Source organism: Sorex fumeus, unplaced genomic scaffold, assembly GCF_029834395.1.
Source record: "Sorex fumeus unplaced genomic scaffold, SorFum_2.1 ptg000072l, whole genome shotgun sequence".
NCBI classification, from domain to species: domain Eukaryota; kingdom Metazoa; phylum Chordata; class Mammalia; order Eulipotyphla; family Soricidae; genus Sorex; species Sorex fumeus.
The window spans coordinates 3,578,455-3,593,268 of record NW_026606129.1 but is presented as its reverse complement, the minus strand read 5'-3'; the positions used below and the strand labels follow the sequence as shown (position 1 = coordinate 3,593,268).

At 59.0% G+C, this 14,814-nt stretch overlaps 1 protein-coding gene across 2 annotated transcripts in view; it reads right to left on the bottom strand.

Moving 5' to 3' along the window:
- Positions 1-14,814, bottom strand: part of LOC130037372 (contactin-4) — a 255,110-nt gene that overhangs the window by 73,722 nt on the left and 166,574 nt on the right. For both annotated transcript variants that reach the window (XM_056129211.1, XM_056129213.1), the window contains exons 5-7: positions 6,726-6,923; positions 4,992-5,094; positions 1,768-1,952 (exon numbers count right to left, since the gene is read on the bottom strand). In XM_056129211.1, the coding sequence (XP_055985186.1) occupies positions 1,768-1,952; positions 4,992-5,094; positions 6,726-6,923 (486 nt within the window). The remainder of the gene's footprint in view (positions 1-1,767; positions 1,953-4,991; positions 5,095-6,725; positions 6,924-14,814) is intronic.

The window sequence follows — 14,814 nt, the reverse complement described above, 5'->3', positions numbered from 1 at the left end:
GACTTAGCCGGGGTCAGCCCGCAGGCAGTGGAAGGCGATGGCACACAAGGGTGTGGATGGACAGAACTAACTACACCCGTTTCCAGGCCGGGAAGCACTTTCCGGAAACCCCTAGCTGTCCCCCGGTGGTGCCGGGGGATGCAGCCCTCACTGGGGTGAGCGGATCTGGGAGCTCCCCACCCTACCCGACCAACCTTGCTCATGTGGCCACACACCAGCTCATGCGGCCCAGGTGTGAGGCAGAAAGACAAACCGACTACTTGGTTGCAGCTACGACAAGCAGTCAGGCCGGGAAGCCTGTCCTGCAGCGCGTCTCTGAGGGGCGGGAAGCCTGTCCTGAGTGTGTCTGAAGGCCAGGAAGCCTGTCCTGCAGCGCGTCTCTGAGGGGCGGGAAGCCTGTCCTGAGTGTGTCTGGGGGCCGGGAAGCCTGTCCTGCAGCATGTCTCTGAGGGGCGGGAAGCCTGTCCTGAGTGTGTCTGGGGGCCGGGAAGCCTGTCCTGCAGCGCATCTCTGAGGGGCGGGAAGCCTGTCCTGAGCCTGTGTCGGAGCTCCTGCTCCTCATTGCAGGGCCTCCCCGTTGCTGCCTCCCTGCCCCTCCCTGAATGCTCTCCCATCTGGAATATTTATTTTCAATCCCCCAGAAGGCTGGAACTCGGATGGCTCAATCTGGCGGCACTCGCTTGCTCTCGAAAGCTCTGCCCGGTGAAAGCTGCTTCTGGATTCCACGGGCAGCGGACGGGTTTCCAAAACGGGCTCCGCTCAGGCCCACACGCGTTGTGCCTGTCTCGGCTGGACCCAGGCCCAGGACGAGCCAAGCGAGGGCAGAGCGGCAGCTGCGCCGAGAAAGTCTTTGGGGTGAGAGCGATGCGTCACGCTCCGCTCGGAGAGGAACTAAATTTGGCTTCGTGCATTCTGAAATGTTCACGGCTCCACATTCAATTGCTAGCAAATCGGAGCAATTACAGGGATTAACACAACCCCCCCCCGCCCCCCCATCAGCATCCAGATGAAGAGAAGTGCAGAGCTTGAAAGTAATGAATGCGCGCGGAGCAGGCAATGCGAAATCGCTCCAGTGGCAAGTTTGCAGTGTGACTGCAGGAGGGAAAACAGTGGCTTCGCGAGTGTCGTGAGACGTGAGCCGCCTCCAGCAAATCGGCCTGATTCCTTCCTCTGCTTCGTCGACTTTTTTTTTTTTTCTTTTTGGGTCACACCTGGTGATGCTCAAGACTTACTCCTGCCTCTGCACCCAGGACTTTCTCCTGGCGGTGCTCAGGGGACCCTATGGGATGCCAGGGATTGAACCCGGGTCGGTCGCGGGCAAGAGAAACACCTCCCCGCTGTGCTGTGGCTCTCGCCCCCTCGGCCGACTTTTAAGCCAGGTGCTGTCCCTTGCCGTCTGTACCACAATCACCACTATCACCCAGAGACACCCAATTAAGAAGCAAACCTAGGACTTCACATATCTTTTTCTTTTTTCCCCCTTTTTGGGTCACACCCAGCGATGCTCAGGTGTTCTCCTAGCTCTGCACTCAGGAGTTACTCCTGGAGGTGCTCGGGGGACCCTCTGGGGTGCTGGGAATCGAACCCAGGTCGGCCGGATGCAAGGTAAACGCCCTCCCCGCTGCGCTATGGCCCCAGCCCTCACATCCGATTTTGCACCATCCTTCCCCACCCCAGCTCAAAGCACGGAGGCAGACACCCCAGCCTAAATTTTCATTCCCCCGAGGTCTGGAGCACTCCCAGGGCAAACTGGAACCACAAACTCACCATAAAACGTCAACTGGCCCCTCGCGATGTTTTTCCCTCTTGAGTTTTCAGCCACGCACTCGTATGCGCCGGCGTCGTCCTGCTGGAAGTTGGGGATCTCGAGAATCCCGTTCGACTTGTGTCTTCTGGCTTTCTTGGCGATGGGCCGCCCGTCAGCCCTTCTCCACGTGATGGATGGCACTGGGCTGGGGAGGGGAAAGATTGCGGGCCTGAAGGGGCAGGAGACGCAGGACGGGACCCCTCGGCTCTGCGTGTCCTTCCCGGCGCTAAACAGGCAGGTGGGCCCGAGGCCCTCGCAGGCGGATTGGAGTGGTTTCAGCCAGTCCACACCAGCTCCGGGACTTTCTTAAAATCAGACACCAGCTCTTCAATCTATAGTGCGTGTTGGGGCATCACTGATTTTTGTTGGCTTTGGGGCCAGACCTGCTCAGGGGACCAATGTGGTGCTGGGGATCAAACCTGGGCCGGCTGCAGGCAAGGCAAGTGCCCTCCCTACTGCCTCTGGCTCCGGCCCCAGACAGACTGTTCAAGGCATGTTCTGTTTGCCTGAGCACTTTGCTTCCCTGGATCCCGAGTCAGCACCAGCCTGGGGCCCGTCAGAGGGAACTGTGGCCTCTTTCTCCACCTCCCCCCCAGTCCTCTCCGCATCCTGAACACTGGAATGAACACGAAGAAACTCAGCAGCCAAGCCGTTCAGGGGGCATCTGTGAAGCTGCCCTTGAAATGGGGAACCAAAGGAGGGAGGGAGCGAGGGGGTCTGGTCACCCTGTAGAAGATGCTAGAACACGTCGATGTTTACAAGGAGGCATGGCCGGGCGCCAACACCCGTGAGTTGGCAGTAACCGGAGCTCTGCAGCTGATGCAGCTTCCCAGCAGGGGGGGACAATTATTTTCTTATTTATTTTTCACAAACACATACACACCGAGAAGCAATTAGACTAAAGACCCGCTAATCTTCCCTGGAAATCCTGAGATGGTATTTAAAAAATTAGAGCCATCGACGCGACCGTACTTGCTTCAGAAGAGTCTGGGTTCATTAGCAGACACTCGGCATGGAGAGGCCCCTCAGACGCACATTCCCGCGTCCCTGCCTCGGCACGAGGCTGCAGCCTGAGGGGGGGGGTCTTTGTTTCCCTCCTGGAGCTCCTCAGGCGGCAAGACCGGAGCCAGTGCTCACTCCCTGCCATCATCTTTCTCCCTCCAAGGGGGTCGACTCGGCCCCTCCAGTAGCCGTGCTGAGCCCCCTGGAGCCCTCCCCCTGCCCCCGCACTGTTCCCCAACACACAGTTTCACGGATAAAAGCAGAGTGTGGCATTAGTCAGGGGCATTTTCACTGTCTTCTAGCTTGTTCCACAGCGTCATGTTGAATGTCTGTGTCACGTTCATTCGACTGCTCTACCATGATTGGTTCAAAGTGGGAAGTTTCCAGGATATCAACGGTGGCCAGGGTGGGGCCAGCCAGTATGAGGACGAAGGCACCACTGCCGTGTGAGGGAACACAGCTGGAGAATAAGAAGGGCCTTCAATCAGGCTGGAAATTGCATTCATCTGGGGAACATAAAGTAACAAAATAGGAGACTAACACCCAAGAATAGCTGAGATAAGTACCAGGAGGTTTACTCCATGGCTTCGAGGCCAGCCGCATACGCTAGGGCAAAAGGCAGCTCAGATAGAGAAGGGAGCACCAAATAAAGGGTGTTGGGAGGATCCGCCCAAGATAAGAGATGCATGCTGAAAGTAGACTCTAGACCGAACATGATTGCCACTCAATGCCTCTTTTGCAAACCACAGCACCCAAAAGGAGAGAGAGAACAAAGGGGAATGCCCTGCCACAGAGGCAGGATGGGATGGGGGGATGGGGGGTGGGAGGGATACTGGGATTAGTGGTGGTGGAGGATGGGCACTGGTGGAGGGATGGGTACGCGATCATTCTATAATTGAAACCCAAGCGCAAAAATTTGTAAGTCTACAACTGTATCTCATGGTGTTTCACTAATGAAAAAAAAAGGAAAGCAGGGGCTGGAGCAGTAGCACAGCGGGTAGGGCATTTGCCTTGCACGCGGCCAATCCGGGTTGAGTCCCAGCATCCCATATGGTCCCCTGAGACTGCCAGGAGTAATTCTTGAGTGCAGAGCCAGGAGTAACCCCTGTGCATTGCCAAGTGCGACCCAAAAAGCAAAAAAAAAAAAAAAGGAAAACAAAAAACGTCTTTCCCTGGTGGGTGTCAGAACACACACACACACATGCACGTGCTCACACACACACACACACACACTCTCTCTCTCTCACACACAAACACCTGTGCAATTTGGTGCAACAGAGATGAAACTGGAGAATGGCATGCTAAGTAAAGTAAATCAGAGGGATGGGAACAGATACGGGATGTTCTCCCTAGTTTGAGTGTTGTCGTGAGTAACATGATGACGGAAAGACGGTCTCAAAGGAGCGTGAAGTCTTGACTCCGGACTGTGGGAGGAGAAAGAGGCTGGTGGGGGGGGGGCACAGGTGGGGTGGCCACAGGCTGGGCCCTGGGCTGCTGTCTGTACAGTCAAGTGTCCGTTTGTCCCTAATCCTCCAGCCCCACCACTGCTGTCGGCCGCCCACACCCCAGCAGCCCACCCTGAGCAAACGCGTCTGCGAGGAGACAGCTTGGGGGGTCAGGGGGTGCCTCAGTTGCCATTGTCCACTCTGTTGGAAGTGGGGCTGCCAGGTGACCTGGGCTGGTGGTCACCTCGCGGATAGGCACGGAGACCCGCAGACCTTGCCCTGCTCTGTACCTAGAGCTCCAGCCCATCCAGGCCGGCTGGTCTTCGTGTTCCTGGTGCCCCCACACAGGGTCTTCGGGAAAGCGAGGGGCCCCGGCGGGATGTGCTTATGGGGGTGCCACAGCCTGAACCAGCTCTGGGCGTCATCTCGCCCTGGACATCAGAGAATGCTGGTGCCCTGCAGGCCCACCCAGAGCAGAAGGCGCCTGCCCAGAGAGCTGGGCACCCGGCAAAGCAACACGTCCACCTTCTGTGACTGGCCAGCACGCCTGTCCCATAGCGGAGGCCACTGCCATCTGGTCAGCCTGCCGGGGCAGCTCAGCACACGGTCAGTCTCTCCCAGAAATGCACTGCCTGCCTCATCCTCCTGTGCCGGGGCCCTCCCCGGGACATAGTCAGGTCGGGACGAAGATTGCCGGGAGAGAGGGCGGCCACCCCAGGAGGCCTGTGGACACTTACTTGCCCAGGGCGAAGCATTCCAGCCGGGCACTGCTCCCTCTGGCTGTGGCCACCGTGTCGGGCAGCTGCACCTCGATCTTGGGTTCATATTCGCCCATGACACCTGCGGGAGTAGAGGTGTGGGGTGGTCAGGGAACGTGCGTGCAGCCCTGCCCCAGGCTGGCACTGTGTGTGACACTTGGAATCCTCAGGGAAAACTGACCCAAGGGAGGCGTGGGAGTAAAGGCACCCAGGAAAGTCCTTCAGAGACATTTCTGCAGACATGCTGTGCAGATGTGCAACACGGCACATGCGTGCGTGCTTGACAGGTCTACACGTGGGAGGAAGAACCTTCGGGAAATGCCCCGTAGCTGCAAGTGACCTTCTCCGCAGTCTGGGAGGGGTGTACGGTGACCGACCCAGCCACTCCCTCGCGTGGCCGCCACGCAGGCTGGTGTAGCGGGACCCAGATGGGAGATTGGAGCCACGGAAACGCAAGGGCCCTGCTGGCAGCTGCCCTGAAAGGACAGTGCCCCGCCCCCACTCCCAGGAAGTGACTCAGGGATGGTCCAGCTGCTCGGCCCCCAAATCTGCACTTTGGGACAGGGCCTCAATTTCAGTCCGTCCAGCATTCCGGGCAGTGGGGCCACTGGGGCATGGAACCCACTAGCATCCGTCTCAGACGTCCCCCATGCAGCTGCCACGGGGGCCTCGCTGGAACATGGGACGCCCTTCTCCCAGCACACATGTGGAGTGGGCGGATGGGCTGCTGCCCAGACACAGGGCTCAGGGAAGGGCCACCCAGAGATGGAGGCCTTGGCTGGAGTGTCCTGCCGCGTGGACACCAGCTAGGAGACGGCTAAGGAGTTCCTGCTCTCCTGTGTCAGGGAAGGAAACCATGGAAAGGTCGGAACTTGCCTCCGGGCAATGATGTTCCATGTGTCAAGAGTGCGGCACCTTTCACCTCAACCCGAGACCCTCACACTCACACTCACACACTGACAGCCACACATGCCCACACACGTCCACACTCTCACACTGACACTGGACAAACAGGCTCACACGTTCACATACACTGACAGTTACAGACTCACACACACACTCTCACACGTATTCACACTCGCACTCTCACACGTTCATATACTCTGACAGTTACACACTCACACAGTCTCACACTGGCACTAAACACACAGGCTCACAGTTCACATACACCGACAGTTACACACTCACACACTCTCATTCACACACATTCATATACACTGACAGTTACACACTCACACACTCTCACACATTCACACTCTCTCACATGTTCATATACACTGACATTCACACACTCATACATACTCTCACACATTCATAGACACACTGACATTCAAACACACACACTTCACACACTCACACTCTCACTCTCACACTGACATTCATACACTCACACACATTCATAGACACAATGACACTCAGACACTCTCACACATGTGCACACACTCACAACTCATCCGGTCTTCATACACTCACTCATTCACACTCACGTACTCACACAGTGATGTTCGTACACTCACACACTCATTTACACACACCCACATATCCACACACATGTATGCTCACACTCACACACACAGTGCTCACACACTCACACAGGCACATACACTCAGACGAGCACACACAGGCCCACGCCTGTACAAACACCCCCGCTGCACATGTGAGTGCACTCTCTCACACTCAGCCCGTGTGAACAGAAGCTCCGCGGAGACTCACCGTCATTCCTGAGGATGAGCGGCGTGGGGGGCCCCAGGACCTTGTGGTTGGTCACCGTGTTGGTGACCACACAGGTGTAGTTGCCCACGTCCGACCTCTCCACCTTGGCGATGTACAGGTTCCCGGTTTCCTGGGAGACGAAGCGGCGGCCGTCCTGGGGGGAAGGGTAGTCGTTGAAGATCCAGGCGTAGCTCAGCTCTGCAAGCACAGGGAGCGTGTCACGGCGGGAGCCCAGTCGGGACACCCGCGGCCTCTCTGCGGCGTCCATCACCAAGGCGCCCATGCGTGGGCGAGTGTCCGGGCCCCGTGGGGTCAGGATGTTTCCTCTCTCGGGACTCGGGACACAGAGGACTTGCGGATGCGGAACATGAGGGGCGGCCCTGTGGCGAGCAGCGTGTCACAGACAAACGGGACCCGGCGGTGCTGCTCCTGGGAGACCCCGGGAGAGGAAGTGGGGTGCGGGCATTCGTCTGCTCCCGAGGGCCAGCGGCAAGCCCCCAGCAACGGGTGAGCGCTGGAGCACGGGGCTGCGCCCAACAACGGATCTCCCCTCTAGGAAGAAACGCAAGCTGGCCGTCGGCGGGCGACGTGGGCTGGGACTGGGACTCGGGCCGGTGGGAGGAGTCAGAGGGACGAGTAGTAACACCAGGTGGGGCGAAGGCAGCCAGGCGGGGCAGGCAGGGCCCGCGCAGACACAGTGAGACTCTGCCCACCGCCCGGAGGTGCCCAGGGGGAGGGTGGCAGGCCCCTGGGCAGTGGAGAGAGGGTGGCACGTCAGAGATGCTCTGAGAAGGTGCCACGCCGTCCCTCGAGAGCACAGGTGGGCCCAGAAGCCGATGGTCCCGACTGACAGACGCAGACACGACGGATTTCTCCAGAAATCAGGGGCTGGTGAGTGCTCTCGAGCCACGGGCACCAGCACGGTCAGTCCTGAGTGACCCCGCACCCCACTGCAGCCCGCACTGAGCCTGCCTTCCCATCACAGACCGGAGCTGCCCCTGTGCTGGACACATGCGGGCTGAGGGGGACCGGCATGGCGCTCCGTGCTCCCCATGCTCCCCGGATCCCCGTGCTCCTCATGCTCTCTTTGCTGCCCGGGTTTCCCCGCTCCCCGTGCTCCCTGTGCTTCCCAGATCCCCGTGCTCCCTGACTCCTCATGCTCCTCGCTCCCCGTGCTTCCCCGCTCCCTGTGTTCCTTGTGCTCCCCGACTCCCCGTGCTCCCTCGCTCCCTGTGCTCGCCATGCTACCTGGCTCCCCATGCTCTCAGCTTCCTGTGCTCCCTGCCTCTCTATGCTCCCCAGCTCCCTGTGCACCCCATACTCTCCGTGCTCCCCAGCTCCCCGTGCTTCCTGGCTCCCACAATCTGCTCCTTTCCCAGTCACCCGGAACTTGGCAGGGAGGAGCAAAGTCGCCCTCTGAGCCCGAGAGGGTGGCTCTCTCCGCCCGCCTTCTTGCCCTCTTATGCAGAGCCTCAGCTCGCTGGGGAGGATGAAGCCGACATGACGAACCCAAGGACGGTCACTCACTACACGCGCACTGTAAGCATAAACCATCTCATTCTAATCCTTTGGTTCTGGGCCACACCTGGTCCTGCCCAGGGCTCACTCCTGGTGCCGCCTGGGGACCGTCGCAGGTGCTGGTCTTTGGGCCCTTTCGGCCACAGGCAGGTCAGGCTCCCCGCACTGTCTGGTCTGTGCTTTGACGAACGAGCTGGAAAGTGCTGCCCTCCCAAGGGGGAGAGCACAGAGTGTGGGCACAGGGCAGGGTCTTGGCTCCCTAAGAGCCAGAGACCGGCCAGAGCCAGCCCCTCCCTGGGCCCCCCAGAAAGCTGCTCCTCAGAGGGATGCTCGGGAGTGGCCGCGGGGGTCGAGGCCAGCATCTGGGGAGACACAGTGACTGCAGCAGCCCGTGCTCCGAGGGGCCAGTGTGGCTGTGGGCTGCCCCACTCTCTCTCCCCAGTCTCCCGGGGGGGCCTGGGGCCACAAGAGGTGGGCGGGGGAGGGGTGTCTGGAGGCGCTGCTCTGAGCTGGGGTCCCCGGAGGACGGGGCAGTCCTTCAGCCCTTCCCTTCCAGAGAGCAGCCAGGGTGGCCTCGTGAGGCCTGTGGGGGGTTGGGGCGGTGGGAACCTCCATGTGGCCCCTTGCCATTAACCCCAGTCAGTAAAGCTGCCCCTGGGACCTGCCTCTGTCATCTCCCTCCTTCCAGACAAAGGAGGGTCCAGGGGGCCTCCACTCTCCCGGGTTAGGGCGCCTGCATGGGCATTACCGAGAGATATAATCATGTTGGCGGAGAATGGCTAATCATCCTGTTTACGCCGTGCCTGTAATTGGAGGGACCCCGTGCTGGTGTCAAGAGGATGTGCCGTGCAAACGGGCGAGCAAGCCCACAGCTGTCTCCTCCGGAAATGGCCCTGCGGGTCCGGGAAGGCCAGCGTGCCTGTGAAGGGGGACTTGGGGGGGAGCGCTCCTCACTTGCTGTAGAGTGGGAGCCCAGACCTGCAAAGCGAGCCGTCCCGAGCGTCTCCCTGCCTTACCAGCCACCAGGCGAGCTCTGGCCCAGCGTCACCCGCCTTCCCCAGTCACGGCCCCTTACAAGTGAGAAAGGACTCGGCCAGTCCAGGAGTCATCAGCCCCCTGGTCCCAAAGGGAACTGGAGCAAATCTATGAAGCTGCTGATTCCCCGCACCGCTCACTGCTGGCTGCCAGGGACTCCTGGATTCTTCGGGAGAAAGGTGGGTCGGGGGGCTCGGAGCTGCCTGGCCATGGAGACCACCAGAAGTAGGGGCCCGCTCTGCGGCTTGTCCAAGGAGGAAGGTCAAAGTTCCCTAGGTGCATGCTCGCACAAGCATTATCTCCATCCAAAAAACGGGCAAGCTGGGAACTGAGGCCGGTATGTGGACCAGGAAGCACTCTGGGCACACAGACAGCAGCGGGGAGTTCTTCGTCAAAACTGGGACCACATTCCATAAACAGGTCCCTGGGTCTATTCAAAGGCCATCGAGTTAGGGCCAGAGGGGCAGGACGGGGCTAGGGCACCCGCCGTGCACAAAGCCGGCCCTGGGTTCATGCCGGCACAGCCTGGCTGGAGGCTCCAACCTCACCGTGGGCGGACCAAAGGCCCCTGCACCTCCCAAATAATGAATTATGGGGATTTTTTGCCCCGAAGTGTAGTTCACAGCCCCCTCACCTGCTCACAGAGCCCCGAGGGGCTTATCAGAGGGGAGGCCCCCAAGGTCTGTCTGTCTGTCTGCTCCAAACACCCGAGCACAGGCAGAGGTGCCGGGAGCTCCATCCACGCATCTGCCATCCCACACATGCCTTTTCTCACACCCACGACTCGGCCATGGACCCAGTTAGCAGAATGACTTCACCTCACCCTGCAGGAAGCCCCACTGAGAGTGTGAACTGCCCCTCGAAAACAACAGAAAATGTTGGTTCAGGTTGCAAAGCGCTTGGGAACAGAAATCCCAAGCTCGCCCTGGAGCCAGGGAGGGAGCAAGGCAGAGCTGCTGGCAGCGGCGGGCAGGGAGCGCGGGGTGAGCCCTCCCTCCTCGTGCATGGTGGGTCCTGAAGAGCAAAGGGAGCCGGAAGTTCTACGGTACTCCCCGTCCCACCGAGAATCTCTGACGTCACTCCCATCACGCCCTGCACACACCCGCCAAGGTATGTGTGAGCGAGCCCAGCACTCAGAGCTCTGAGCTCTGGCCTCGGAGCTGCCCGCTCCTGCCCACGCCCCCAGTCAGGGCATCTTTTATAGAGACGCCGCTGGTGTTGGCCCGTAGCAGTACCAGTCAGGACACCACACTTTCATTTTTCTGGGTGATAAGGAGCGGGAAGGAAGGAACCACAAACACTTGTGTGGGCAAACACGGCAAAGGTGCCCGGCGGCTGGCCCAGAGTGGCAGGTGCCAGGGCCCAGCACCCCTTCCCTGGGAAGCAGGCGTGCCACACCCCCGCAGATGCAGCCCCGGTCACACTTTTTCGGGCAACAGACAAGACACCTCCACATCCCCCCGCGAACCAAAGTCTATTTTTATGAGAGCGCGGCAAGGATTCAGTGGGTACATGGGCTGCTACCAGCGAGTTCTCAGGCACCCCCGGAATCAGCCTCCCTCTCCCCTCCCTCCCCCAGGGACTTCCCAGGAATATTTACGCTTATCCAAACTTGACAGATTTCTTTTGATAAGTTTCCACACACTAATTGCTCTGGAAGTGACAGACAGTTGCAGTCCCATTGGCAATTTGTGACAGCCGAGTAAACAGCGCCTTGGAAGGCAGCGCCGAGTCGGAGGCGTCAAGCGCGGTTGGAAAACGCTGACGGTTAGAATGTGGTTGGCGTCCAGCTCCCCGTCCCACCGAGAGTCTCCGACGTCACTCCCGTCACACCCTGCACACATCCGCCAAGGTATGTGTGAGCGAGCCCCGCGCTCAGGCTGGCTGGGAGCAGCCCCCGTGTCTGCAGTGGCCACAGGGGCGCTTTTCTTTATGGGGGGCCCCAGCAGGGTTGGGGGGACACTCCCAGCTCAACCAGCCCAGACAGGTCAACAGAATGACCCGAGGCTTTGGGTAGTGTGGGCCGTGTGGTGCTAGGGATCACACTAGGGGGGCCCAGAAGGGTGCTGGCAGGTCCAGGTGAGTCTCCAAGGATGCGGTTCTGCAGGGCTCTGCGGTGCTGAATGATCCGGACTATGTGATATCAGGGTCAAGCCAAGCTCAGCTGCAAGCCACGCCTAGCCTGAGAGACCTTCCTTGATCCCCAAAGATTTCCCTCTGGACAGAGCCTGTGTCCAATCCCTTCAGCCTCATAGACCAGAACCAGAAGTCTGAAATGGCTGGTCCAGGAAAGAGGAACCTCACCCCCTCCTAGAGCCCATCGGAGCTGGCTGGCTGTGGGGGTACCAGGTAGCCTCGGAGTCTCCTGCATGCAAATTCCATGATGATGCGGGTGTGTGTGTGTGTGTGCGCACTAAACCAGACACGTTAATTCAACAGGTAAGAAAGTGGGGCCCACAAGGTCAGTGTTTGCTGAAAATACACAGTTCAGCAAGGCTGACTGATTGGCAAGGCTGAGATGAGAGCTTTGACACACACAGGTTTGTACACACAACAATGCAATACACGAATCATCCATGTACTCACGTACATGCACACAAAACAGGCATGTTAATACACACAAATGTGCACACATGCACCTACCACACCCACAAATACAAACTTGAACATCATGCTTGCAAACATGCCCATATGCAATCATGCAGATGCACGCACACAAGTGCACGTACACATACACACACACACACACACACACACACGCACACTGCTTCCCCTGTATCTCGTAAGCCCCATGCTACACAGGACACAGTCTGGGGGAGCAGCAGACCGGAGCCCCGGATTCATCTTTGCGCTGAGACAAGTCTCGCTCTGAGGACTGGCTCTGGCTGAGGGATCTCACACTTTCCCAACACCTGCCCCCCTCTGGGTGCTGCGGGCTTCAGTTCAAGCAGGTTCGTTGTTGGTTTTTGTTGTTTCTGAAGCCAGAAGGTGCGAGAAGCACGCCTTGAGCCATTCTCCAGATGAGACGGTTGTGAAAGCATTGCCTGCGTCCCTGTCGGCGGCTCAGATGTGGAGCAGGTGGCCGGTGGCGTCGGGGAGGGGCCCTGACATGGGAGGACCTGGGTCTGTGTGTCTCGGCACAGGGACACCCTGAGCTTCGGTGCTTCTCAGCGGGCAGAGCTGGGCCCTCTCGGTGACCAGAGGCAGCTCCTGCTGCCCATAATGGCTCTGCACCCGAATGCAGGCTGCCTGCGAGCCCCCCCGCCCCTCCAAGGGACGGCGAGAGGCATGACACAGAGAGTATTTGCAACGGGAGCAGAAGGGCCGCTGTGTGCGCCCTGACACGGGCAGCAGGGCCGAGTGCGAGGTGCTGGGAGCCGTCCTGAGTGTGAGCCCAGACTGAGGTGGTGTGCTCAGGCAGAGACCTCAGAGTCCCACGGGGCCTGGGACCAGGGACCAGCGCTCTGGGATAGATACTGGAGAGTCTGCAGGGCCAGACTGAATTAGGCAGTGTCCTTGGGCCAAGGGGTACCTGCCACCTACCACCGTGGCACTTAACCCTGTCACCAAGCACCTAACACCATGGGTACTTAACTCTTAGCACCACAGGCACTTAACCCCATCTCCCTGGCTACTTAACTGTCATCTCCATGGGCATCCATCACCTAACACCTCCCCCTTCAAGGCCCATGCTCACTGCTTCTCCCATGCCTCAATTTTATTGGCTAAATTTGACATTTTTCAACACCTCCTCTTCAGTAAACAGCCACATGGGGGCAAGATTTCCCCCAAATCCGGTCGGCACCAGGGGAGGCCCTGAGTGAGCCGTTCTGCCTGTGGGAAGTACCCAGAGATGCGGGTGAGGCTAGTCCGAACCCCCTTACTCATCACTCCAGGGGCTGAACCTGAAAAGGCCCCCTTGGTGGGCGCCTTCAGCCTGGGCACGTAAAGGCAGGACAGGAGCGCAGAGACCAGGGCAGGTGCAGGACTGGAGCGGCTGGGACGAGGGGGCGTGTCTCCCGAGGGGCGTGTCTCCCCCAGGGGGCGTGTCTTTCTCCCCAGGGGCGTGTCTCTCTCCGAGGGGGCGTGTCTTCCCAGAGGGCTTGTCCTCCAGGCTTCTGAGAGCAGGGAAGACACGCTAGCTAACTGGACCGTATGAGCATCTCACACCCGAGGGCTTTGGTTCCGTTGCTGGTGGTGGTCTGGGCCACACCTGGTGGTGCCAGGGCTGGACCCCCGTGCTCCAGCCCATTGAATTCTCTCTCCAGTCCGGATGGCCAGTCTATTCCTGGTCCAGGAGAGGAAGATGGACCTTAATGTCGGGCTTAGCTGGAGGGTCAGCAGTGTCCCCGGGGCTGGGCGCCTGGTGGGGCCACAGCAGGGAGGCGGGGCCTGACGCTGCGGCTTACTCCAGCCCGGCTGGGCAGAGCAGCAGGGATGGAGGGTCCTGTCAGCCAGGCCGGCTGCCGCCTGCTCCTTCGCCCTCAGACACTCAGTGGGCCCTGCTCTGGGCAGGGAGACACGCCCACGGCCACGAGGGGCAGGCTCCGGGCACCAAAGTGTGCGGGTAGGACCCGGGGCCTGTTTGGTTCAGCCTGCCTAAGGCCCCCCGAGTGCCCCTGGGCAGGACCTTGAGCAGAGACAGTGTCCGGGGGCCGTCTCAGAGCCTGGCACATTCCCCGCCGCACTGAGGGCTGAAAGCAGGCGGGATTGCTCCACACCCTGCAGCTACCGAGACCAAGGGCTGTCCCAGAAGGAGGAACTGGAGGTGCGGCTGCCCTGGGCCCCTCCGAAGCATGTGCAGGGGCAGGACACACAGGGTCAGGACACGGGGTCTGCCACACACAGGGTCCAGCACACACGGTCCAGCGCACACACAAAGCCAAGTACACGCACAGAGTCCAGCACACACGGGGCCCAGCACACACAGGACTGCGGGTTGCTGTTGGCCAAGCCTTTGTAGCTTGTGGGTCGTCTATTCATGCAAACCCCTTCTACATCATTCAGTCGTGTTAGCAGGCCAGGGCATCCTCCATGATTGATCAGGAGAGCAAAACTGACATCTCATCTGAGCACATATTCTTCTGAAATATTCACATTTGTTAGGCGTTTGCTTCATCTCAGAGGTAAGATCAGCTTTCCAGAAAGGAAAGTGAGGGAAAGAGAGAAAAAAGGGAATTGAGACGAAGCATTGCAAAGCTAGCCCAGAAAAGAAAAGCTCCTGACCACTTATACAGTGCTAGCCACTTATGCGAATGAGATGGAGGAAAATCAAAACTTAAAATTAATATATTCCCTGTAAATTGGCCCAGCCTCTTTGGAAAACAGTATGGAGATTTTTCAAAAAAAATTAAAAATAGAACTCCATCTGATCTAGCAACTTAGGAATCTATCCCAAGAACAGAAAAACATGAATCCAAACAGTTTCCTGCACACCTATGTAAACTCTGTGCCATGTACAATGGGCAAAATCTGGAGCCAACCCAAGTATCCCAGGACGGCTAGAGCAGGTCAAGGATCTGCAAAGGACCCTCTG